The 25,793-nt window shown below is 43.5% G+C and overlaps 4 protein-coding genes across 7 annotated transcripts in view; 2 read left to right on the top strand and 2 right to left on the bottom strand.

Moving 5' to 3' along the window:
* Positions 1–1,232: 1,232 nt before the first annotated feature.
* On the bottom strand, positions 1,233–5,861 carry cpb2 (carboxypeptidase B2 (plasma)). The gene is made up of 11 exons (XM_031738474.2): positions 5,727–5,861; positions 5,425–5,500; positions 5,216–5,340; positions 5,017–5,125; positions 3,764–3,865; positions 3,203–3,307; positions 2,469–2,579; positions 2,290–2,386; positions 1,984–2,186; positions 1,801–1,885; positions 1,233–1,716 (listed from the first exon to the last, which is right to left on the bottom strand). Exons 1-11 carry the CDS (start codon positions 5,801–5,803, stop codon positions 1,505–1,507), a joined length of 1,302 nt encoding a protein of 433 aa, XP_031594334.1. The 5' UTR covers positions 5,804–5,861; the 3' UTR covers positions 1,233–1,504.
* Positions 5,862–6,123: 262 nt separating this feature from the next.
* On the top strand, positions 6,124–11,591 carry alg11 (ALG11 alpha-1,2-mannosyltransferase). The gene is made up of 5 exons (XM_031738427.2): positions 6,124–6,264; positions 9,117–9,338; positions 9,422–9,793; positions 9,893–10,458; positions 10,545–11,591. The coding sequence occupies exons 1-5, from the start codon at positions 6,218–6,220 to the stop codon at positions 10,826–10,828; spliced, it is 1,491 nt and encodes a 496-aa protein (XP_031594287.1). The 5' UTR covers positions 6,124–6,217; the 3' UTR covers positions 10,829–11,591.
* A 2,956-nt stretch (positions 11,592–14,547) lies between these two features.
* On the top strand, positions 14,548–15,960 carry spp2 (secreted phosphoprotein 2). Its single transcript, XM_031738484.2, has 6 exons — positions 14,548–14,708; positions 14,791–14,918; positions 14,995–15,117; positions 15,420–15,533; positions 15,628–15,676; positions 15,791–15,960. The coding sequence occupies exons 1-6, from the start codon at positions 14,657–14,659 to the stop codon at positions 15,892–15,894; spliced, it is 570 nt and encodes a 189-aa protein (XP_031594344.1). The 5' UTR covers positions 14,548–14,656; the 3' UTR covers positions 15,895–15,960.
* Positions 15,961–19,675: 3,715 nt separating this feature from the next.
* raph1b (Ras association (RalGDS/AF-6) and pleckstrin homology domains 1b) overlaps positions 19,676–25,793 on the bottom strand; it is a 42,482-nt gene continuing 36,364 nt past the window's right edge. For all 4 annotated transcript variants that reach the window (XM_039606895.1, XM_039606897.1, XM_039606898.1 and 1 more), the window contains 4 exons: positions 25,090–25,188; positions 24,869–24,989; positions 24,225–24,361; positions 19,676–24,136 (listed from right to left, as the gene is read on the bottom strand). In XM_039606895.1, the coding sequence (XP_039462829.1) occupies positions 21,536–24,136; positions 24,225–24,361; positions 24,869–24,989; positions 25,090–25,188 (2,958 nt within the window). In that variant the 3' untranslated portion in view covers positions 19,676–21,535. The remainder of the gene's footprint in view (positions 24,137–24,224; positions 24,362–24,868; positions 24,990–25,089; positions 25,189–25,793) is intronic.

Here is a 25,793-nt window from a genome sequence, read left to right as displayed (position 1 = left end):
ATTTCATGCAAATAATTTACTGATCCGGAGGTTGGTGGTTCAATCCCTGCCTTTATTCCTGTATGCATGTAGTTTTCACCATCCATTCTAGATGTCAGTGATTTCTTTACTCCTCTGTTTCTTTAGATTGTGGTATGATGCATTGCTTTTTGAGATCTACTTCACTTTGTCAGACATGTTCTGTGTGAGTGATTTCTTGATTCGACAGGTCTGGCCCGAGTGTGACTAGTGAAACTGAATTCAGCTTTAATTAAAATGTAGTTAATGACAGTTAATATTCACTAGGGCTATCTTTGTTTAATATCAAAATTTGTTTGATGATTTGAAATATTTCAGTGTGACAAATATGCAAAAAAAGGAGTTGGGAGGAGATCAAATAGGCTACTTCAGGAAGAGATAAATGGTCCACACCCCACTGCACATCAACGGATCTGCTGTTGAGATGGTCAACAATGAGAATTTCTTGGGTGTGCACTTATCAGATGACCTCTCCTGGAACCTGAACACCACCACCATCATGAAGAAAGCCCAACAACGTCTTCACTTTCTTCAGAAGCTGAAGAAGGCCAGTCTGCTTCCTCCCACCCTCCCATCTTTTTACCAGGGAACCTTTGAGAGCGTCCTCTGCTGCTACATCACTATCTGGAACGGGAACTGCACTTTCACTGAAAAGAAGTATCTGCAGCGGATAGTGAGGACAGCAGACAGGATCATTGGAGGCCCTCTCCCACCCATCTCCCCTCTCTACATGATGCTATATTTGCACATTTTATTTCTTGCACATGTCTTTGTTTTGTCTTGTCCTGACCATAACTTGAACCTGGTATTCAATAATAACTGCACAACATCTTACTTCACTATAATTGCACATGATCACTTTGTATTGTCTTTTGTCCTGTCCTTGTTTATTATACATTCTTATAAATGCACCATGGGGGGATTGGGGTGAAACAGCATTTCAATACGCTGTACACTGTGTATATTGTTGTACTGACAATAAAGATCTTGAATCTTGAAATAGGTCTAAAATAAGCCGAGGTGTCACAGAACCTTAGCATATTTAGTTGGACTAATCCATTTAAATTTGAAAATTGTGGCATTACAGCATGATGGCATGGTTGCCATGACAAATACATTCATTTTAAAAGAATAAAACATTGGTATAAAATTAATATTAGTATTAATAGTAAGAAAAAGTATTTTTCATATTATGAAATTACATTACAGAGAAGTTGATTTTCTTTGGATAATGTTTTATTCAGAGTAAGTACATCATTAACACCATTACTTATTTTTTCTAGTTCTTTTAAAACAGTTTTTCTGTCAACTAATATTTTTTGATCTATACATTTCAGTTCCACTCAATCTCTGCAAGACAGACGTTATGTTAGAGGAATGCTGAAACAGAAATACCACAAATAACAGCTGTGCTGAACACAGGTTACAGGTTAGCTGATCCTCAAGTGAAACTACAAAATGATTTTAATAACAATCACAAAACTGCTTAGATCGTGTGATCGTTTGCCGGAGCTTGTGTTTTCTCCAAAACCTTGACAGCAACGGTCTTGACCGCGAGCAGCGCTTCGTTGCAGGCCCCGGATATGTGAGAAGGTGGTAACAGGAAGCCGTATTCCCCACGGTCCTGGAGCTCAAACGTAAAGGAGTATTTGATGCCAAGTTTGTACGCCCAGTCGTCAGAACCGCCAGAACATGGGTCTGAAGAAAGAACAGAAACACTCACACATTCAAGTTACAGTGACTTTGCCTTAAAAAAAGAAAAGAAAAAAAAGCCTGTCTTACATAATATGGCTGCTCCAGGACCATATGTGTAGGTGTTTCTGTAATATCGTTTGATCCTCTGGGCAGCTTCTTGGACCATCTCAAGCTTATGAAACAATGTTTGTTCACAGAGGTTTAGACACAACAGTTGAATAAGTCTTTCACTGCTGATGGATAGACTCGTGGATCATCCAGACTACTCACCAAATCATTGTGGTTCTCCGCTTGATCAAAGGTGTAGGAATATGGGAAGATCAGCATCTGGGAGTAGGAGTGGATGGTGATGTAGAGTTGAACTGTGTCCTTGTGTCTGCGCAGGAAGTTGGCCACAGCTTGCGTCTCGGGCTCAGACTCAGGAAACGGCCCGCAGTTGATTTCCTCACAAGGATTTTGAGAGGATCCCTTAACTGGGCACAACAGCGACACGTGACCTTGTGGAAGCTACAAAGACGCTTGCATGATCAACGAGTGTGTCCACACGTAAGAAAAAAAAGGGAAAGGAAAACTTACTGCCCCAATCAACGTCGAAGTTTCTGTTGAGGTCAACGCCAACGCAAAAACCCGACTTACTGATGGAACGGTTCTTCCTCCACCACCTTCTCTTAATCTGAAAAATAAAAATAAGGAAAAATCATACATCTGTTTAAAATGACTTCTTTTACATTGAAAAAATGTTTCTGAGTTCTTACTGTTGTCCACGTGTATTTGTATCCATCAGGATTCATCACAGGCAGGACGTAGACATCCATGCTGTCCAGGATGCGAGTAATTTCTGAGTTTTGCTGATAAAATGACAAAGACTGACGGACAGACAGCAGAGCGTTCAGCGAAACTGCTCCGAGAGAGAACAGACTCCATTGCATTTACAACAAAGAGCATTTAGAGAGCTAAACTCCCCATCAAAGGCAAGGGTTTAAAATAAAGTTTTATGTCAGCATTGTCAATATGGAAATCTAGTGTAGTGTATTAATCTTTTTCTGTCATTGTGAAGTCATACGTCTTAATATGTTGCTTTAAGTTTGGAGATGATCCAGTGGAAACTAAAGCGTTTTTCATAAAGCTTCATTTGATGTGATCCTGACCTTTGACCTATGACCTTGACGCAGTACATACTAAAATGGTGTATTGTATTGTACCCATATGATTGGAACTTTGGCTTCTATAAGATAATGTATTGTTGTGATCCATAAGAAGCTGTGGGTAATATACAGTTTTGAATGACTTTCACATTTGGTGTGATTGTGGGGTTGACCAGATTGGCACCAAAATTAAATCATTTTGAGCTGTTACTGGTATCTACCATCAAACAAACTTTGAAAATGAAATCTTGAAAACTGTGGTGACTAGAAACTGCTAACAAAAAAACAGACATATAATCAATTACAGAGAACAAACACAGACACCGCAGCTCAGTTGGACTCACATGGTGCACAAACCACATGCAGAAAGCCGGAGAGATCCACTCTCTTGCGTGGATCCCACAGTCAATCCACATGGCTTTCCTATTAGGCCTGTCATTAAAAGACAGCTGAGAAAAAAAAGAGGCCATACACATGAATCTGTGCTCAGCTGTCAACACTGAACACTTTAACTTAAACTTAAAGTATGTCTAATGGGATAAACAATGTTGATCATTTACCCCTAAAAGTGTACAAAGAGCAAAAAAAAAAAATAATCAGGGAGTGCTAAACATAAGGTTCGAGGGCCAGAATTAGCCCAGCAAAAGACTCCAACCCAGCCCCCTGGATGGCTTTGGAAAATGTGATGGAGGGACTTTTTACTGCATTTTCATAACGACACCAAAGTAATTAAGTAATAGATAAACAATGAAATGACACAAATGTTCGTCTTTGTTTTTTTACTATGAGCTATAGAACTATCTCAGAAAAGAATATTTTCTGTGAATGAACAAAAACTTTCTGTTTTGTAAATACAGGACAGTCTTATCATTCCTACAAGTTCAAGTTGACAGATGCAGCTTTACCTTGAGAACGTATAGCGGCCGCTTCTCGTATGAAGAACCAATAAGGATGACTTTGACTGTTCTGGGGTTGTCTTGTGCAGTTCTGTTAATCCAGTCATAAATCTACAATGGCGACAGCATACGCGGTTGTAAGCTGTAATATATTATAACATACAGGGTAGCTGTGCATTTCCATGTAATCTAATACAACAGCTTTGTGATAAACGGTGGCTGTGAAGTTTAGAATATCCTAATAAAACTACTGTGGAGTCAAAAAAAATATCGGCAGACCACCATCATCATCATCGTCACTAAACATGCTTAAAGCGGACTTATTATTCATCCAATCCCAACTGTCATTGGCTAAAAGATGGGGTGCACCCTGCAGACCTCTCATGCTTCACGCTTCCAGATTTTCTCTCACATGTTTGCTCTTACTATGGTGGGAACCAAAAAAACAAAGATGAACCAAAAACAAATGTCCATTGCGGAGGACGTAAATGAATAGGGTGGTTCTCCGGAGGATATGGTCACTAGAGGTGGGCAGATCAATCCAAATATTGATAATATCAATACCAATACTTGTATCAGTATCGGACTGATACTAACAAAATTGGATAGATACTTTGTTTCTCCCCTCAAAGTCTAGTATGTGGGGGGCTGAAGTCTATCCCAGCTGTCTTAGGCCAAGAGGCAGGGTACATTCTGGACAGCTCGCCAGTCTATCGCAGGGCTACCATGAGGAGATCATTCACACTGACATTTACACCTATGGGCAATTTAGAATCACCAATTAACCTAACCTCACTGTATCCCACTAAACTATTTGGCAAATGTACGATTCAGCACATAAATCATGACACACTGCTCTCCCCTGCATAACCTTTATAGGTTAAAAGTATAAGTATCAGTATTGGTATCGGCAATACTGCTCTTGAGTTACTTGGTATCAGATCGAAACCAAAATTTGCAGTATCGCGCACCACTAATGGTCACAGCTCTGGCTGTGAACACAGAAGCTCCACCCACCTGTCGTTCAAATCTTTTGTTTACATGGGACAGCCAACCAGAAGACAGCTGGCTTAAATGGATGGGGTGGAGTTAAGTGATGAACCAATGGGGAGCACCAAGGCCCAGAATAAGACTGATAAGGATTATATCGAATTGTGAACAATGCAAAGCTACTAGCAGAGGCTGAAAACAAAACTACAGAGCTGGAAATAAGCACATCAGGACTCCTTTAAACCTCATTCTTTTAAATAGGAAATGCATACCTCCTCAAGGGTGTGATATCTCTCATAAAAAGTTGAGCTGCTTCGTGGGTCAGTGGAGTCATTCTTCATCTGCATTTTGGTCAGCTCATTAGGATTAGCCAGTAAGACCCTAAAATAAACATGCAAACACAAATGATTCACTTGGAATTGAATGTGACCCGATGCTTAGTGAATGGTGTGCGTGCCTTAAGCAGCGTACTTGTGTGTTATGCCATGTTTCTGCAGTATAGCCTTGACTGTCACAGAGCTGTTTGCAGGGACATAGAGGTGGGCCTGCACTTGTGTACTGATGTACTCATTTGAAACAGGCTGCCACAGGACTGTCTGTGAGAAAATATCTGATGTAATGAATCACAGAAGGAAAAACAAAACATTACAGGTGTATGATCACTTAACTTTAATGCCTACCTCATAGTGTGTGGATACATTCCTCAAGATGTCCACTTGTTCTTGTGTTTGTGGGGTGATTGATAGAACTTGGTCACTAAATTTAAAAAATAAAAATACTCATGCAGTTAGCATACAGCCATATAGTACCGATCTCACTCGGTTACCCATAGGGGGTGTATTTGCATGTGTCACAATATGGTTGCAGATGTTTACACAAGAGTGTCATAACCATTTTTAAACGGTTCAAAATGAGAGTAAAGACTTATAATCTAAAAAGAACAAAACAACCACAGACAAAATTCTCTGCTAAAATGCCTCACCCTGTTTCTGTGCAGTGTCCTGGCTTCAGTAGTATGCTCAAATTCATGAAAACAAACCAAATCAAAGGAGTCGACATGATGTCAGGGTCCAGCTGGACTGGAAAGGGGAGAGATCCGCTCAAAGTATGAGGGCAGGGAGACGATATTGATTGAAACTGTGTTTATTTAGAAGTTGAACTTTACTTTTAGAGAAGAACAAGGGCACGGGTCAGCTGAGGCAGAGCCCTCTGCTTAGTTAACTGCTACTGTTACATTGTAAACAACTTTATTAACTTATGTAGTATAAATCGCAAAGTCTAACGTAACGTCAGCTCTGCACCTCTTCTTTTTAATAGTAGAAAACCCCAGTGGCGTAACACCTCCTCGCCTGTGGGTGGCGCCAGATAAAAGGGAAACACTATAGAGTTTGAGGGGGAAACAGGGGAAGAAAACAGCATAGGGGGAAAGTGGAAGCGATTTTTGTGATGTGTTGTTAAATTTCCATTGCCAAGATGTCGGGCCACGATCAGCTGGCTCACTATCTGTGTGAGTTAACAAGGTAGGATATATTTGTTTTTAAAGCACGCGCTCAAACCGGGGTAACAGGGTAAACGGTCGCGTGGTTAACCGAGTTAGCTTGTGTCCTTTTCTTTTCGGGTGCTGCTGCTAGTTCTGTAGTAGCAGAGACGATCTTTGGTCAAAGATAGAAACGATTAAGAGCGGTGAAATATTGTACAAAGCTCTGGTTATTTAGCTGTTGAGCTAATTTCCCTGCACGGGGGGAAATGTATGTGCACAGGCCGGGGGGTTCCGCTTTGTTAATATAAGGTCTCTATAAAATCCAACAGAGGACTGGTGGACAGTTATTTAATCCAATAAAAAATTTTTTTAATAAGCTTTAATTTTAACAATATATTATATTAACCTTATTTAAAAATGTAATGCAAGTTAAACACTCATTATAAATGTGTAACACGGTTTCTTTAACCCTCATAAAACTGTTCGCGTCAAATTTGACCTGTTTTGACATTTGATAGCAGTAAAAACAACCTAAACGTCATTTCTTTAACTTCAAATTTGATTATATTTCTTAAACTAACCCCAAAATACAAAAAAAGAATAAAGGCATTAAAAAGTATTGTACGTGTGCTACATTTTTTTTCTATACTGAGGCTCTTCCGGGTTAAATTTGACCCATATCTGTTGGATTTTAGACCCGCCAGCGGTTTAATAGTGACAGAGGTCGAGAGGAACCTGTTGTTCTAAAAAGTGATTGCCTGTCAAAAAATGTAAACCAAACATATCTCATGAATTATGTCAAATCTTTTTGAGCCAGAAAAAAACATTCCTGTTACAAGGTAGATACTGCAATCATTTTTTTCCTGCAAACTCAAGTCTCATTGACATTAAAAACAATGCGTTTTTCACAGTTGTATCAAGTTGTCTAAAAAGGACTGGATTGATTATAATATAGTTACAATAATGCAGGGTTATAAAGATACTTGCCAAACAAATCTTTTTTTATTTATTCTTTCATTTTATGGGCTAACCAAATTTTACCTTTGGTTAGCCCGTTGACTAACCAAAGGGAAACAAATATTACATGTAGAAAGACTTTATCACTTTATGGCAAAACATCTTGACACTATCGCGAGAACTGCCTGTGTTTCACATTTGCTCAGGTTCCTGCAGAACCTGCTTTTCATTGGGAAATCTTCAAACAGTGTAAAATAATACAGGTGTGATCATACATGGTGCATAAAAGAAACAGAGGTCATACAGGGGTCACAGAGTGCCTTGACGTGGACACGAGAGCATGGCGGTGGAGGGGTTCGCACTGTCACGTCACAGCTCAAGGCTCGCAAAATCGCTAGCCCGACGTCCCGGGGCTAGCGATTTTTCCAGTCGGGCTACCAAAATCCATCTCAGCCCTGCCCGTCGGGCTATCATAGGAAGGAAAAATATGTGTCAGTGCTTTTGCATTTTCTTTCGCAAATGTAGTTGAGTAAGTATGTTATTGGCATCGATGAGCCACTGTCAATATACGACATATTGAAATCACGTTTGAATTTGCGCTTGTTTTTTGCTTTCACTTTCACTTTGCTATCGCGCGAACGGTGTGTAGAGAGCGGCAGCACTGATTGGTGAGTGACGATTAATTGCGCACCAATTCCTCTGACATCGTCTTATCACTCATTAGCTACTATTCAAACGTGACAAGTGAAATCTGCAAGCTTAAACATGTGAGAGGTTGATTGCACAGAGAATCGCTGACCGTTATGTGAGTGCCTGTAAAAGCAGCAGGATTTACGCCGGTATTTTAGTTCTGCTGAGCCAAATAAGACAGGTCAGGGTGAAGAAGGGGCAGCCAAATAAAAGCCTACCACAAAACGGAAAAGTTATGACAAATCAGACTATGAGGCAAAAAGAAAGCTCAGCTTTTTTGGTTTCATGGACAAAAGAATTTACGTGGCTGGAATATGACGAGCTAAATAACATGATGTTCTGCCGGGTGTGTTGTGAGTTTCATTTCGTTTGAGTCGACAAGCGCCTTTGTAACTGGGACCAGTAATTTTAAGAAAGACCCCATCAGAACCCATGAGAAACGCAAGAAATGCATTATTGCCCAGTCTGCAATATCTTTCCCAGAACAAACAGCAATTGCAAAAAACATACTAAAAATAAACCAAGCACAAGAAGAAGTCCTGAAAAATCTTTCAAAAGCGTACTATGTTCCAAAGAGTGAACTACCATTGGCCAAATTTAGCAGTTTTTGCAAACTTCAAAAAGCAAATGGCCTCGATCTTGGTTCCCCTTGACTTCAGTGGAAATTTCAGATTCAGGATCTGACACAGACTGATTCATGTTCTACACAGTTCTTACAAGTTCATAGAAATTTCTGTTCAATTAGAAACAAGTATTTGAGTTGATGATTGTAATTTTTATACAGTTGTTATGATTTGTATTTTAACAACTTTCTGATTAATTTTTGTTTCCGTTACAATATTATACTTTAATGTATAATATTGTAAAGGAAACAAAACATTAAAAAATTGCTCTCTTTTTTATTCGGGCTACTTAAATTTATTTTGGGCTGCCAAAAACTGAAGAGTGCCTGCCCGAAGGGCTACCAGAGATTTTGAAATTTTGCGAGCCCTGCAGCTGGAGCCTTTCTGTGTGGTTTGAATGCTCTCCATGTCCCTGTGTGGGTTTCAGCTTTCTCTTGCACAAAGGTTTATACATTGTTTTCTGGTGTCTTTTACTTTGTGGGTTTTACCATGTATTGTCTTCTCTATCTCCCGGATGTATTTTCCTTTCTGCTTCTTTCTCTAAAGCTTCATCTTCAGTGTGTTTATGAATTATAACCCAGGTTAACAGAACTACTCAGCATTTTCTACCCTTGTGTTTCAGTTTACTGTGGAAGTTGTTGCTGCCCCTGCTGTTCCTCTGTGTTCTGCTCGTTGCTGTCCTGGTCCTGCTGGTGCTGGCAGTGCGTTTCTGGCTGCAGAGCAACAGGACTGTGCGGCGAGCAAGGGACGGACGTCCCACTGTGGCCTTCTTTCACCCTTACTGTAATGCTGGGGGAGGAGGAGAGAGGGTGCTTTGGTGTGCTATCAGAGCGCTGCAGAACAGGTAGAGCTGGGTGTCTTTTTGCATTTCCTGCACAATTTTAAGGTGAGTCTTAAAAGTCATAAAAGACCTCGATGTCTCCACAGGTACGCAGATATCAATTTTGTGGTGTACACAGGGGACCTGGGGGTGACAGGCCAGCAGATTCTGGAGGGAGCGCGACGTCGCTTCAACATCGTGCTCCCCCGCCCGGTTCAGTTTGTGTTCCTGAGGCACCGGCTGCTCGTGGAGCCCGGACTGTTTCCTCACTTCACCCTGCTGGGACAGAGCGTGGGATCTGTCTTCCTGGGGTGGGAGGCACTGACAGAGTTTGTCCCAGACATTTACATCGACTCCATGGGTTATGCCTTTACTCTGCCTCTGTTCCGCTACCTGGGAGGCTGCAGCGTGGCTAGCTATGTTCACTACCCCACTATCAGCACTGACATGCTCTCTGTCATCAGAGAGAGAAACCCCAGGTATATGCTGTGTTCAAAGAGCACGTTAACTGATTGTGCTCTTAATTTTTTTTTTTTAAACTGCTGTTTTCTAACCGTGTCACACTGTTAATGTCTCAGGTTCAACAACCCAGACTACATCTCCAACAGCCTCTTCCTCAGTGCCTTTAAGGTGGTCTACTACTGTCTCTTCGCCCTGCTCTACGGCATGGCCGGCTCCTGCAGTGACCTGATCATGGTCAACTCCTCCTGGACCCTCGATCATATCCTATCACTTTGGCGCTCCCCCAACCGCACCTGTGTGGTCTACCCGCCCTGTGACGTCAGCGCTTTCACAGACATCCTGCTCGAAGAGGACGGGGACAGGAAGTGCCACTCCATCATTTCTGTTGGGCAGTTCAGGCCAGAGAAAGACCACCGGCTGCAGATTCGAGCCTTTAAAAAGGTGCTCGATAGGAGGAGGGAGGGGTTAGGGGGAAGAGAAGCACTGAAGTTGGTTCTGATTGGTGGATGCAGGAACCAGGAAGATGAAGACAGAGTGCTCATGTTGAGGGGGCTGTGCCAGGAGCTGGGCGTGGCTGACAGGGTAGAGTTTAAGCTGAATGTACCCTTTGAGGAGCTGAAGAGAGAGATGGGGGAAGCTACAATTGGACTTCATACCATGTGGAATGAACACTTTGGAATAGGTAATCAATCCGTTTGACATAATGTCTATTTTAAAGTGGGACTTTCTTGAAAATATCCAACTTCTTTCTCTTTCCCCCCCTTCTAGGTGTCGTCGAGTGTATGGCAGCAGGGAAGGTGATTCTGGCTCACAAGTCTGGCGGCCCCAAGTTGGACATTGTTGTACCTTTTGAGGGGGGTCAGACTGGCTTTCTTGCTGATGACGAGGACGGCTATGCAGAAGCCATCCAAAGGATTCTGGCTATGCCGCCAACCAGCCGCCTGCAGATCAGGCGCAACGCGCGTCAGTCTGTGGCTCGCTTCTCAGATCAAGAGTTTGAAGCCTGCTTTCTAGCCGCTATTGAGCCACTCATAGGAACGCTCGAGCGATGAGAGGAGGAATTATTCTACATGTGTGTTTGTGCACGTGTTGTGATGTTTGATACTCGCAGCACCTTTCCTCTGATGCACTTAGGGCTGCAGATCAGCCATGTGCTCACGCAGAGAGCTGTGGATAAAAGACTCCCAAATACAGGTAGTCAAAGGTTAGTTCCAGGATTTCTCCTAAAAGTAGAAATGAGAGAGAATAAAGTCTGAATCAGAACAACTGAAGGCTCTAATTTTGGGTGAAAAGCCCACAAAACAGAACAAAACTAAGTGATGTTTTGAGCACACCGCTCAACTCAAGGATCAAAATCATTCCCATAAAACGTGAATATGACTCAGATAATAAATCTTAATGTAAGTAATGAAAATGTTCTTCATGTAGTGGGTGTGAATGCATCCATAATCCTGTGTTTAGAGGTTGTAGTTTTTAAGAGTTTGAAACGTTGTCTGTTGTTCCAGTTTTGTTAAAGTGATGTGTGTTAAAGGGATGTTTCACCCCAAAGTGGAATCTACTGTGATGGCATTTATCCATCTGGATTGTTTTGGTAAGTTTGCCATAGACTGTAGAAATGAAGTAATACAACTTTATGGTCCTTTGAGAATCATCAAAATTTTTTGTTTTTTAAAGAAAAGCAGCATTTTGATCCTTTGAGTACCACAAGGCCAGTGGCAACTACAGGGTGGGCCATTTATATGGATACACCGTAATAACATGGGAGTGGTTGGTGATATTAAAGTCCTGTTTGTGGCACATTAGTATATGTGAGGGGGCAAACTCCTCAAGATGGGTGGTGACCATGGTGGCCATTTAGAAGTCGGCCATCTTGGGTACAACTTTTGTTTTTTCAATAGGAAGAGGGCCATGTGACACATCAAACTTATTGGTAATGTCACAAGAAAAACAATGGTGTGCTTGGTTTCAACGTAACTTTATTCTTTCATGAGTTATTTACAAGTTTCTGACCACTTATAAAATGTGTTCAATGTGCTGCCCATTGTGTTGGATTGTCAATGCAACCCTCTTCTCCCACTCTTCACACACTGATAGCAACACCGCAGGAGAAATGCCAGCACAGGCATCCAGTATCTGTAGTTTCAGGTGCTGCACACCTCGTATCTTCACACCATAGACAATTGCCTTCAGATGACCCCAAAGATAAAAGTCTAAGGGGGTCAGATCGGGAGACCTTGGGGGCCATTCAACTGGCCCACGACGACCAATCCACTTTCCAGGAAACTGTTCATCTAGGAATGCTTGGACCTGGCACCCGTAATGTGGTGGTGCACCATCTTGTTGGAAAAACTCAGGGAACGTGCCAGCTTCAGTGCATAAAGAGGGAAACGCATCATCATGTAGCAATTTCAAATATCCAGTGGCCTTGAGGTTTCCACTGATGAAGAATGGACCCACTATCGTTGTACCCCATATACCACACCAAACCAACACTTTTGTTGTTCCAACAGTCTTGGGGGGATCCATCCAATGTGGGTTATTGTCAGACCAATAGCGGTGGTTTTGTTTGTTAACTTCACCATTCACATAAAAGTTTGCCTCATCACTGAACAAAATCTTCTGCGTGAACTGAGGGTCCTGTTCCAATTTTTGGTTTGCCCATTTTGCAAATTCTGTGCGCTGATCTGGGTCATCCTCGTTGAGATGCTGCAGTAGCTGGAGTTTGTAAGGGTGCCATTTGTGAGTAGCTAATAACCTCTGAAGGTATGTTCGACTAATGCCACTCTCCAGTGACATGCGGCGAGTGCTACGCTGTGGGCTCTTGCTGAATGAAGCTAGGACAGCCACTGATGTTTCTTCATTAGTGACAGTTTTCTTGCGTCCACATTTTGGCAAATCCAACACTGAACCAGTTTCACGAAACTTAGCAAGCAGTTTGCTAACTGTAGCATGGGGGATGGGTGGTCTCGTAGGGTGTCTTGCATTGAAATCTGCTGCAATGACCCGGTTACTGCGTTCACCAGATATCAACACAATTTCGATCCGCTCCTCACGTGTTAACCTCTTCAACATGTCAATGGCTGTGAACAAAGAGAAACTTGTAAATAACTCATGAAAGAATAAAGTTACGCTGAAACCAAGCACACCATTGTTTTTCTTGTGACATTACCAGTAAGTTTGATGTGTCACATGGCCCTCTTCCTATTGAAAAAACAAAAGTTGTATCCAAGATGGCCGACTTCTAAATGGCCACCATGGTCACCACCCATCTTGAGGAGTTTGCCCCCTCACATATACTAATGTGCCACAAACTGGACTTTAATATCACCAACCATTCCCATGTTATTATGGTGTATCCATATAAATGGCCCACCCTGTATATTCAGAATATATTCTTTCATATTCAAGAGGCCTCCAAAACAGTCTGGCTGGATAAAAGCACAACAGAGCAGTGTTATGATGTGTTATAGTGGCTGACTGAAGCCTAAATCCCTCATAAAATGAGGATGAGCATCATGTACTCCAATCAGAGATGTTATCAGATGATGATTTAAAAATTTTACAAGGGGGAAAGTCATTAATATGGTGATTTAGTACACCGAGTGGTAAAATAAACACTTTAATTAAAGTTCGTTATTTTAACACCGCGGGCACTCTCAGTGCTGCTTTTTATTTCTAATGTGATAGCTGCACATTAGTGCTCTGAAACTTAAAACAATACTGCCCCATAGCCTAAAAAAACAGATGTGGAAATCGCTCTAGTTTGTCACATGATTAAAGCCAAATTAATTTGACTGATTGAACGTTTATTCTTTGTGTGTGTTAGATTAGAATCAAGTCATTTTTGGGGTGAACTGTGTCTGAAGGGGAGGGTTGTGTGCTAAACTATGCTGAAAAGGGAACAAAATAACAGGAAACATAATCGTTGTTTACAAGAGTTAGAGTTCCTCACATTTCCAGAATGTATTTTTGATATCAAGGATGAATTTAATAAACATACAATGAGTGGGAGGGATTGTTGCTATTGTGTCTCACTATATAAACTGCTAACAGCTAAGAACTACAGTCTGGACTATTCTTATTGGGCCTATAAATTGTCAAAATGCCCGAACCTGACCTGATGTTGAAATGTGCTGTGACAGATGAGGTCAGTGATCTGTGAAGATGAAGAAAACAGAGGGGAGATTAACATGACTGAGATAAAAACCACTTTATGCAAAAGCATTTCTCAGAGCTGTTATCATCAGTCAGGTCATCGCTGCAGAACAAGTGGATATATAAGGTGGATTGAGACAGTTTTCATTAAATTGTAATATAAGTCTGCAAATATATATTATAAAGGGTCTCGAGTAGCTTCTAAATCATCAGAATTTATCTTCTACGTTTAAGAAAGTCTCATATAGAGGATACACAAATATTTACTGATTTAATTTAGCACATCAGCCTGGACTCACCTTTTTTTCCTTTCTTTTTTTGGTTTTTGCACTCAGTACACATCTCTATCATCCTTACAAAGGGCATGTGACTGGGACACACTGCTTTATCATATCATTTAACTTTGAACCTCCTACCATACATGTAGAGGACTCAGGATCAGAATGGACCTAGCATATTTCATGCAGCAGGACATCCCGGTTGTTTGTCACATTGCATTTGACATACAGTGTATTAGGACATCGTATGGTAGTATGGGTGCTGGAATGCACCCAAAGGACATAAAAGGAAGCTGGGCAGACAGTACAGTGCAAGAGAGGGAGGCTTTTTTTTTTTTTTAAAGGGGTTATGGAGTTTAAGAGGCGGTGCACAGGTTCAGTGCTGAGTATATTTAGAGAGAAGTAGATGAACCTTTGAGGCATTTTGGTTTGGTGTCCATCGTCAAGATGAAGTCATACGTGCTCCTCCCAGCCCTGCTGCTGTCTCTTGGATGCACAGGTGAGTAACTTTCTGTCCTGATCATTTCAAAATAAGATTCAGTAACTTCACCTTTCCCCCCTCCTTGTCTGTGACTTTGAAGGCATCCCACTGTACAACTCTGAGCTGCAGTCTGCGGCAGACAGCGCTCTGGGAGCAGCTTTGGCAGAGGTCAACTCTGTGTATGCTGCCAGCCACCTTTACCGGGTCACTACAGGCTCTGTCACAAAGGTGAGCCTGTTGTGCGCTTAATGCATTTAGCAGTATGGCAACAGCTGATTTGTCCTGAATATCCCACGTGTGACAGGTCATCCCCACGGGCCTGGACACCGTCGACCTGCTGATGGTTTTTCGGATTAAGGAGACTCAGTGTGCAAAGACTTCCCAAGACGACCCTCAGGCCTGTGCCTTCAGGCCTGGCTACTTTGTGGTGAGACATTTAAACCAACCAATGCTTTCCAAATACTTCAGTGAGATAATAAATAAATTAGCCAAGTCAGAAGCTGGAATATTATGTGGATAGTTCCCTGTGAAGGGCTGATATCTGTATCCTGGAGTGGACACATGTTGACTCAGTGCTACAGCCTGTTGTTTACATTGGCACGAGTTTACTGGCCAGAATGTGCCCCTGTGTGACGGGACGGCGGCCACCAGGTATTTAAAGAAATATCACACAGACTAATAAAGCAGGGTTTTTTTTTTCTTTTTTCTTTCTCTTTTACCCACCCTCAGCCCTCCTTCACCTGTTCCACCCGGGTACGAATGATGGCCACATCTCCCCAGGTGGTCTCTCTGAGGTGCGGCCACGATGGCAGCTCCAGCTCCAGCTCAGAGAGCAGTGAGGAGGTGAGTCAAGAGTCAGAGTGGCACAAATTCAAGAGCCAAACAGTTGTTGCCCTTTACTGCACAGCACATGAATACCCAGGCTTTGTTTCCACAGGTGTTCTTGAGAAGGAGACACCAGTTCAATGCCCCATTTGCAAACAGAGGTAGGCACATTTTCACATTTTTTTTTTGTCTTTTTCTTACAGTGATCTTTATTTAAAACTTTTTTGGATGTTAAGTGCAAATAAGTGGACTAACAACCCCAAAACTTTTGGCAGTCCCAGCTCCAGCTGCACCTTCAGCCCAGCCTGGTGGCTCCCGGTTCAACCAGTTAGCAGAAGACCGACCCAGAGGAGACACTTTCAGCAACTATGTAGTGTGAAAGTTCAGCTATCCATGACTTTCTTTTAGGTGCTGATCATATATATTAAAAAAAACTGAATTAAGATATTTTGCAATTTTTTTTGTCCCCCTTTAATTCTCATTTAATTTACAGAGCTCCTGAATGATTATTGAAACACAAAGAAAATAGACCTGTTTTTATGTTTTAAATTTCTATTCGTCAAACATTATATTGAGCACCAACATGTTTAGAGTGTAAGCAGGGGCGGTCCTAGCCTGTTTGGTGCCCTGGGCGAACACTCCCTCTGACCCCACACCCACACATAAAACATATTAAGGATTGTACATTAACATATTTTATTGTAAAAACTGTTTTCGGAGCCATACTGAATTTAACCAGATAAACATACAAACACACACGCACACACATATATATGGAGAGAGAGAGTATGCATAGTAGTACGGCTAACAAACAGCCATTATAATTCATCATACAATGAGAATAGGACAAATCAACAGTCGACAATGACTAATTAATATTGTGCTGAACACAGTCCAAAAGATTCAATAAACTACATCGGTGTCTACTGTTTACTATCATAGCCACGTGGCTAACAAACATCACTATTCCTACTAATTAATGTTATCTTGTTGTATCTCTGTTGTGGTCAGTGCTATCCTCTATGCTGGTGCATGCTGGGGCAGCAGGTTGAGGGTCACAGATGCCAACAGACTAAATAAACTTATCCACAAGACCAGTAATGTTGTGGGGATAGAGCTGGAGTCCGTTAGGGTGGTGTCTGAGAGGCGGATGTTGTCCAAGATAAGGACAATCATGGATAACACCTCCCACCCACTCCATGACGTGCTGGCTAGTCACAGGAGCACGTTCAGTAAGACTGAGATTACCAAAAAGCACCACTGACCGACACAGGAAATCATTCCTGCCTGTGGCCATCTCCCTGTACAACTCCTCCATCTAACACACTCTTTTTACACACGCTCTTTTCTACTCTGTAACGTTCTTGTCATTTTTCTTGATATTTGTTTATAATCCCCTCTCTTAATCCTTGATATTTATAATTGAGTGAGCTGTATATAGTAGTGCTATTTTTTAAAATCTGTAACATCATGTATTGTTTGGAGTTTAGTGCATTACTGTTACTATTTTTTTTTACAATTTCTTCTTGGAGCAACTGTAACCCACATAATTTCCTTAAGGATTAATAAAGTATTCTGATTATGATTGTTTCAGGATACATGACCTGCCATTATCCAATGACACATCTGCTTACCTGTATCTTTTGCTAATTTTTCCTCCTTTTCTCTTTTTTCTAAACTGAGCACCTGATGGTTTTTAACTTTTCTTGTCCATCTTCCATTGGTTTTAATTTTGCACTCCAGTATGAATACCCATCCCCCAGCCCGAGGATCACCACAACATAACCTAATAAACCTACACCTTAGTTCACAGATTCGCTTTGGTTTATTTGTGGGATTTCGCACAACCCAGGAACAAATCAGGAATACATAATGGGCTTGGATTTACAACATTATGAATGAAATGTGCTCTATTTGGAAGCAGCCGGCCCCTCTCGCTTTTTGACAGGTTGTGTGTGAGACTTTAAATCATCAAACTGTAAATTATAAATTTTAAATTGCTATTGATCCCTTTACCCCTGGTCCTAAAACGTATATTTATTTTCTTACTCTTCTTATATTTATTGTTTTCTTGCAATGCTGTAACTGGAGCCTCGTCGTCTCGTCTCTCTATATACTGGACTGTATGTAGCGGAGATGACAATAAAGTTTACTTTGACTTCAGCAGCGAGCAGGCGCACCGAGGGCTCTCGCGCTGACTTTTCGCGTATAGAATTTAGAAAGAAAAAACATTAAATGCAGGGGTACAGTCAGTGCAAATTATAAGTCTGTATCATAATGTCTGCTGTTTTCGTGTTTGTTGATTTGTTTTTATTTTGCCAGCTGGTTATTAGATGCCGCTTCAGCCAGCCAGAGAATCCCCTGCCGCGGCCACCCCGCCCTCTCCTCCCTGTGCCGCAAGCAGAAGGCGCACGTCGCAAACCGAGGGCGCCCTTACTCCCATTAAATGGGCGATAGAAAACCGACCGGTGCCCATGCAATCCCAAAAATGCGCTGTCATGATGTCGGGGCAGCATGGATGCAAACAACTTTTTTTTTCCGATGCCCGTGATGCCGCCCTGGGCAACGGCCCATGTGGCCCAGATCAAAAACCGCTACTGAGTGCAAGTGTAGGGTAGGATAAAGCCACTAGAGGGGGTGTGTGACCTACCAATCGAACAAGTCGCTTGTAAATTGCACTTGAATGCAGCACATCAACCAAATAAACATACAGAGATGTGCAAAAGTCTTAAGTGACCTCTCATTTCTTTATATTGTGGTAGAAAAATTGGAACTAGGTGCAATGATTTATTAAAAAGTATGCAAAGATACAGGGAAATACAGTGTGTAAGGCAAAAACAGAGTTTGTACAATTATAACGAGGGTTAAAGTCAATATTTGGCATGACCACCTTTATTCTTCCACACAGTCTGAACCCTCTTAGGGAGCTTTCATGTCATGTCTTTAAGTAGTCTTCAGGAATAGTTCTCCAGGCTTCTTGAAGGACATTCAGAGCTTTCTTTGGATGTTTCTGCCTTTTGTTCTTTTCTCTGTCAAGATGATCCAACACTGTTTCAATAATGTTGAGGTGCAGGCTCTGGGGAGCCCAATCCATGACTAATAATGTTGTATTATCCAGGTATGGTTCTACTGTGTTGTTTAGGATCACTGTCATGCTGAAGACAATAAAGCCGCTGCCAATCAGAAGCTTTACAGATGGTACTGCAAGATGGATCAAAGTGTTATGGTGCTTTGTATATTTATAATTTCATCAGTTTTTACTCCAACACCAGTGGCTGAAATACAAACCATGACACAGCTGTCATCGTGTTTTACATGTGGCTGTCCATACTCACCGTTGTACCTCTTGCCTGACCACCTCCATACTGACTATTAGTTCAACAAAAGATTTAAATTTGGGTTAATTGCTCCATAAGACCAGTGGCCACTCATTTTCAGTCCAAATTGAATATTTCACCCTTTTCTCCCACTTTCCCTTCCATAATAATGGCTTCCTGGCAGCCACCCTTCCACTCAGAGCATTTCTGATGAGGCTTCAGTGAACAGTTGAGGAATCAGCTGAGGGGCCAGATACATGTATCAGGTCTTTTGTCCTATTTCTTAAGGAGATGACTTTCAGATACTGTTCACCTGCCATAGATATTCTTTTTTCCCCCTCCAGTTGTCCACTTTCCTCAAATTTTTAAAGGACACACTCCACACCATGTAGCGACATGGAAGGTTTTCAGCTTAAACAATACATAAATATTTAATGTCTGTTAAACTGCGTTATCTGTGGCATTTTTCATAAATTCAACTCAAGAAATGGAAACGATGAGTTTTTCTGACAGGCTGCTAGCAACAAAGAGACAATTTAACACTGGTTCCAATTTGTCTTTTGCGTAGACACAAACACCGGCTCATCCCATGAGTTAGTTGCTTTTTTATACTTCAATGACTCATAGGTTAGTGTTGGTGGCTTAACAAAAATATTCCTCAGAAAAATGCTCAGATACAACAACTGGAATGAAAATGAGTGAAAAAGGAGCCAATATCCAAATAAAAACTTTGAAGAAAGGCTCATTGGAAACAAAATAAAAAGAAATGAGGGGTGACTCAAGACTTTTGCACTGAACTACACATAATTTTTAAATTAACTGAACAAACGACACAGAGACGGGTTGAGGTCTGGTTTAAACATTTATATTGAGATTTTCAGTTTATATGCAAGAGGAAACATTTACTCTCATCTGCAAACATTTTTCTTCATCTGGCCCCACGTGTTCGCCTCAGCACATCGATATAACTTACATACTGTACTGCAGCAAACATCCCGGTAAGGACAATGACGTTCAGTTATAAGAAAAAAAAAAAAAGATACACTGTCTTCAAGGCCTTGTATGGAATCAACACCACCCCACACCAAAGCCAGTCTAAATGATCTGAAATATTCATGATATGTCATCCTGGCACACACGGACATGTCAAAGGACAGCACTAGCACCCTAAAAACGAAGGCATCGCTGCTAGAAATGGAAACCCTTCATAGTCGACCCCCTAGATAACCTCTGACCCTGTGCACCAAGAGATGGAGCAGCAATGGCACCACGAGGAAACCAGATTCCCTAGACACAAAGTTGAATTGAACATTCAGATGATTCGTGTTATAATAAACTACATGATTCGACGCTCTGTACATTAACTGGATAAAATGCATCTCTCTTTCGATACTTCACGTGGCTGAATCCAGTCGGTGCTCGCCACCTTCTGGACGGTGAACTTAAGAAGGCGGTGGGGGAACCAACGGTAACGGAGCAGCAGCTGCAACTGTACAGATACAAACTGAAGGATAAGGTCCGAAATCAAGCCAGCACACAGGGAACTCGCACAGTCCACGAAGATACACCATCACAGACCTCCTCCTCCTCCTCCTCCTCTCTCCTTTTCTACAAAGTCCAGTACAAGTTTTGCATTAATTTAAATCCAGCTGCACAGTCCATGCTTTTTTTTTTTTTGGAAACCTTTGGAAGATACTTCCTTTCTGTTTTGACCTCTGTGCAAGACTTTAAGAGTAAGGCTTCCTTCTGATTTGCATTTGTCAAGTGGTGAAACAGTCTAGAAATGCTTGAGACAAAAGACTTTACTGAATCATTGCCTTTCTTTTCTTCCAGATACATTCCATTGTGCGCTAATGTTGATCTCCTCCTCTCTAGGCTTTAATCTATTTAAAAGACACTTATACATATAAAAAAAAATCCTTCCATTTACCAATCTTTAAATAATTTTATATAAAAGCAAACCTGACAATCCCTGTTCCATGAAGGCCTTCCCTAATGATGATTAAGTACTACCACCATACGCATGCATGCACTCAATGCATGGATGCACGTTCAGTCCATTTCTTTCTCTCACACACACACACACACACACACACACACACACACACACACACACACACACACACACACACACACACACACACACACACACACACACAGCTTCATGTTTTACAGCTTGTTGTTTACATGTTGTCCATGCAGTACCAAAGCAGAGAGATCATGATGAGTTTTTGTTGTTTTCTGTGTTGCGTCTCCAGTAACGTGGCACAAACTTGTGGCAAAGAAGCAGATGCATGATTTGGCTCAGACCTGGATCCAGTAATATTTGCACAAAGTCTTATTATTAGTGTTTACTCAGAGCTGCTTGGTGTACCAGACAAGTGGGGTTATACCGTACGGGGCAAAAACTTCATGTTCCAGAGAGGTTGGATAGTTTAGACACCTCCAACTTAACCTGTTTGAGTCTAAAGTGTCCCAGTATTGTAAACCTCACTCGTCCAGAAAGCCAAGCAATAAAAAAATGAAGAATTAGCAAACACTAATTGAAGATGGTCTGGTTTGGCTTTTAGTATATACACAGTCATTTATTATTGTGTCCCCAGGAGAAGAGAAGAGTATTCCACTAATGCATTTTTACTTCAGTATATTATTTCATTGTCTATTCATTCGTCTTCATTGTGTCCTTATAGACAAGTTCAACTACTATCCAGTAAGCTTGGTGCCATCCCCTCTTTTGGGTGGGGCGGGAGGGGGTCCTCGTCGTAGTGTTGCATAGCCTGAGATGTTTCCGGACATATAGCCACCGTTTCCTCCGTTGCTTTGCTTTCCTTGGTCCAGGAGCAGCTCAGGAGGCGGCGGGGGCAGCGCCATGTCGTCCATGGTCCCCGCGGGGTCTAACTTGCCCGAGAGGCTGGCGGAGTTGGCGGAGCCCTGGCGTCCCACTGACTTTCGCCTCAGTGTCCTGTTCAGATCCTCCAAGAAGTTGGGCTGGCCTGAGCTACCTTTTGGGGAAGTGGGTGGAGGTGGTGAGAGCGGAGGTGGTTCTGGGGTGTTGTTACTACGCCGCCCGAGCGTGGGCGGAGGAGTCTTTTTCAGTGAGCTCTTTCCCCATGTTGAGTTACTGACGAGGGAGATGGGTGGTGGAGGAGGAGGAGCCTGGGGCTGGGGATTCACCACTGCTACTCGAGGAGGTCCGCCCGTAGGGGCGTCATTACCTGGAGGTGGTGGAGGGGGGAAGAGCTCGGAGGCAGGTGGAGGAGGTGGGAAGTAGGAGCACTCAGGAGGTGGGGAAGGGAAGTCGCCACTAGACTGCTTTGCCTGGCTTACCTTGCCCTGCAGTGCCAGGGGCAGGTTAGCCAGGTTGAGCTTTCCTGGTTTTGGGGGAGCAGGGGGTCCATTTGAGGGCTCCTTTGAAGGCGAGCCATTGGAGGGAGGACATGAGGAGGGAGGGGCAGTGTTGCCTTGGGGAGCAAACTTGCTGAGCAAATTTCTCCTGGATTCCTCGTAGGAGTTTGAGGCATTGGACTTGATGCTGGAGTTCCTCTGGGGGGTGGGAGGAGGTTTCTTGCCTCCAAAATTAGAGGAACCAGAGGGTGACCTCTTTATGGGGGAGCCCATGTTTCCAGAAGGAAGGGGAGGAGGAGGTGGCGTCGGACCTGTGACTGGTGCTGGGGGAGGTGGAGGAGGAGGTGGGGGAGGTGGTGGTTGAGCAGGGAAGCCGGTGTTGCTGTCTGGAGGAGGAGGAGGGAATTCGGGAGACTGCAGCTGCTGGCCACCCCCAGGCTGCCATTTTGGTTTGGTTTTAACTGCAGGTGGAGAGAGTGGGGCTTTCGAAGGCTCGGCTGCTTGGGATGAAGCTCCTGGGAACTGACTGGCTAGCTGTTTCACCAGAGACATGGTGGGAGGGGCTCCTGTGGAAATGGTTGCTGGCTTGGACAAACTATGCTGCTTAGGCAGAGTTGGAGGGGGTTGGGTGGAGGTGTGGCCTGTCTGGAGGCTGAACTGCTTCTTAAGGGGTGCAGGTAGAGGAGGGGGTGGTGGTGGAGCTGGGGTCGGGCAACTCATTGTGGCAGGAGGCGGGGCAGGAGGGAAAGGGGAGACTGGTGACATGGGCTTGGGAGCAGTATGAGGGAGAAAGCCTGGGTTAAAGTTTTTCAGTGGTGCTGCCAGGGGTGCGGGAGGAGGTGGAAACTGGGCCGGTACTTGGAACTGTTGAGGAGGAGGAGGCGGTGGCGGTGGTGGCGGAGGCGGAGGAGGCGGGGGTGGTGGCGTGGGGGCAGGTGGTGGGGAATCCTCAAGTCCGCCGTTTGGAGACGGGAGGTCCCGTGGCGGGCTGGGAAACCGCTCCTTCAGCGCTTGCTTAAGTCCACTGTGGTATACAGGCTGGCTCGCGGGAGCAGCTGCAATAGCTGGTGGTGGTGGGGGCGGCGGCGGGGGAGGAAATGCAATTCCATTGGTCTGTGGAGCAGGCGGAGGAACTGGGGGTGGAGGGATGAAAGCCGGTGGAGTAGCCGGACTGGGTGGGCCCAGTTTCAGCACAGCCATGGCAGACCCGGGGGTTGGCATGGACGGGGGAGGGGGAGGTGGTGGTGGAGGAGGCGGGGGCACATTAGTCCTTGCGGCAATGTGATTGACGTTTGGTTTGATGGGCTGCAATGCAGGTGGTGGAGTCGTGGGCAGAACCTGCTGGGCTGTAGCAGGGAGGTGAAAAGGTATCTTGCCTCCTTTCTGGTTCTGCAGCCTGGTGATGGTGCTGTACTTGTACATTGTGAGAGCCGGTGACTGATATGACACCGTCTGGACTGGTGGAGGGGGTGGGGGAGGCGGTGGTGGAGGTGGGGGAGGGGGAGGGGGAGGGGGTGCGGGAGCTGGTTGCTGCTGCTGCTCCTGTGGGGGCATGTGGTTGTAGTTGCTGAAGGCCTGTGACTGTTGCTGCTTCTGCAGCTGCTGTTGATGTAGTTGAGCAGACTGTGGTGGTTGTAGCGGTGGTGGTGGTGCTGCCTGCAGTGGTGGCGGTGGCGGAACTGCCTCCTGAGGAGACGGATGCTGGGGAAGCGGGTGCTGCTGCTGCTGCTGCAGCTGAATTGGCATCTGGGGTTGCACCAATGGGTGCTGATGCTGTGGGGGATGCTGCTGCTGCTGCTGCTGGGGGTGGGGCTGAGACTGAGGCCGTGATAGAGGCTGCGCCTGAGGCTGCTGTGGAGGCGGCGTCAGGGCTGAGTGGTCAACTGAATGCTGGCTGTGATGCCGGTGGCTGTGGGAACCGTGCGGCAGCGTGGCCCCTCTGGACGCCTCCATTCTCATCTGCAGAGAACAGAGTCAGTGTTAGCTTGGTCACGTGACTCACACATCCTCCTGCAAACATGCGACTTTAACACGCTGAAACTCATACCTTTGAGCTTTCCTCAATCTGGGTACCCCTCTTCCAGGCCTCTGAAAATATGGAGCTCACCACGCTCTGGGAACGCCCGTGAGAGGAGCCCGTGTCCACCCCGCTGTCAGAATGGCCCGAATGATTCGACTGGGACTCTGAAAGAACAAATGAAAAACTGTAAGCCTTTTGTAAAAGGCCTCTTATCAATTAGTAATATTGGAAATGCATCATAGATGAGCCAAAAATCCTTCTTAAAAATTTAAAAGATTTGACATAGAATATTTATTATGTACATCTTTTTACTGTTTCTGAGCATTCTCCAACATAAATGTGTTTCTTTTTAGTGAATCAAGCAAGTTAAAAGGACAGAAGAGACCTGTCTAGTGCCTGTTTGTTAATATGTGTGTTTGCATTCAGACTTGTTCTGTGTTCAGAGTGACCTCCAACAGTGGTAGGTGAGCATGTCTGAAAAAGCCTTTACAATACGCTCCACTTCTATCTGGTAGCATAACTAGCATAACTTGGCACTGACTTAGTAAGAAAAATGGAAGTGCTTTTGTTTTTAAAGCTAAATTGCTTCCATTTTGAATGAACTTTACACTGGACATGATGATGCGTTTAAAGGAGCCATTAGTGGTGCTTTGCCTAGCTTGTGAGCTAACCGGGTATGCTGGCGGAGCTGGAGCCAGATCTGATGCTAGACGTAGAGAGAGAGGACCAATCGTAGGCTGCCTCTGTCCTCTTCATGGCTTCCTGGTAGTTCAAATACAGCTGCTTCCCATACTGTATGAGATCGAAGAACACAGATGCATTTCACAAATTAAAACAAAACATTTATCTGCTTATTTCTTTGCCTTGAACAGCAACTCTGCTTCAAACCAACCTTTGCGATGCGGATTCCATTCACCCACTGGTGCAGCGTCCTCACATCATCGCAGCACAGATACTTGATGTACTGGGACTTCTTCTGGATTTGTGGATGCTGCAAATAAAACAAGTATTATGATCATTAAGTGCTCTGCACAGACACTGCAAAACGATTCAAGATAAAAGGATTTTTAAACAAATAAGATGTGGAATTGACATCGAAGCATCCTCTTGCAATTTATTAGACAAGTGCTTATTCATTACATTAAATGCAGTCAGTAAATAAACTTTCTATTCAGATTAAACTAATCCAATCAACTTCTTTGGAAAAGATCTCCAGAGGCATTTTCTAATAGCAGACTAATGGTACTAAGTGCATGGGGGTAACAGTGAAGTGCTAAGACTGCGTATCTCTGGGGACTACAAGAACCATTTGATGTGTTCAAACCTCTACTTTAAACAGATGCAAAGGAGGACACGTGTACATCCCATCCATGTTATCATGCCTCATTTCTCTTGTTATAGATTTCTTCAGATATGCAGACATCTAATTATTTGACTTGCACGTTGTGTTTACAAGATCTGTATCACACACAGAACTGGACATAATCCTTAGCTTTCTTAGCTAAGTGCTCATTTGTGCCGGTTTAGGTCTCTGGAGGAACATTAAGATCTGCTGTTATTTGCAGGCCAATCAGGACAACGCAACGTTTCACCATG

Source organism: Oreochromis aureus, linkage group 23 (assembly GCF_013358895.1).
Source record: "Oreochromis aureus strain Israel breed Guangdong linkage group 23, ZZ_aureus, whole genome shotgun sequence".
NCBI lineage: Eukaryota > Metazoa > Chordata > Actinopteri > Cichliformes > Cichlidae > Oreochromis > Oreochromis aureus.
This window is presented reverse-complemented; position numbering and strand designations above follow the sequence as displayed.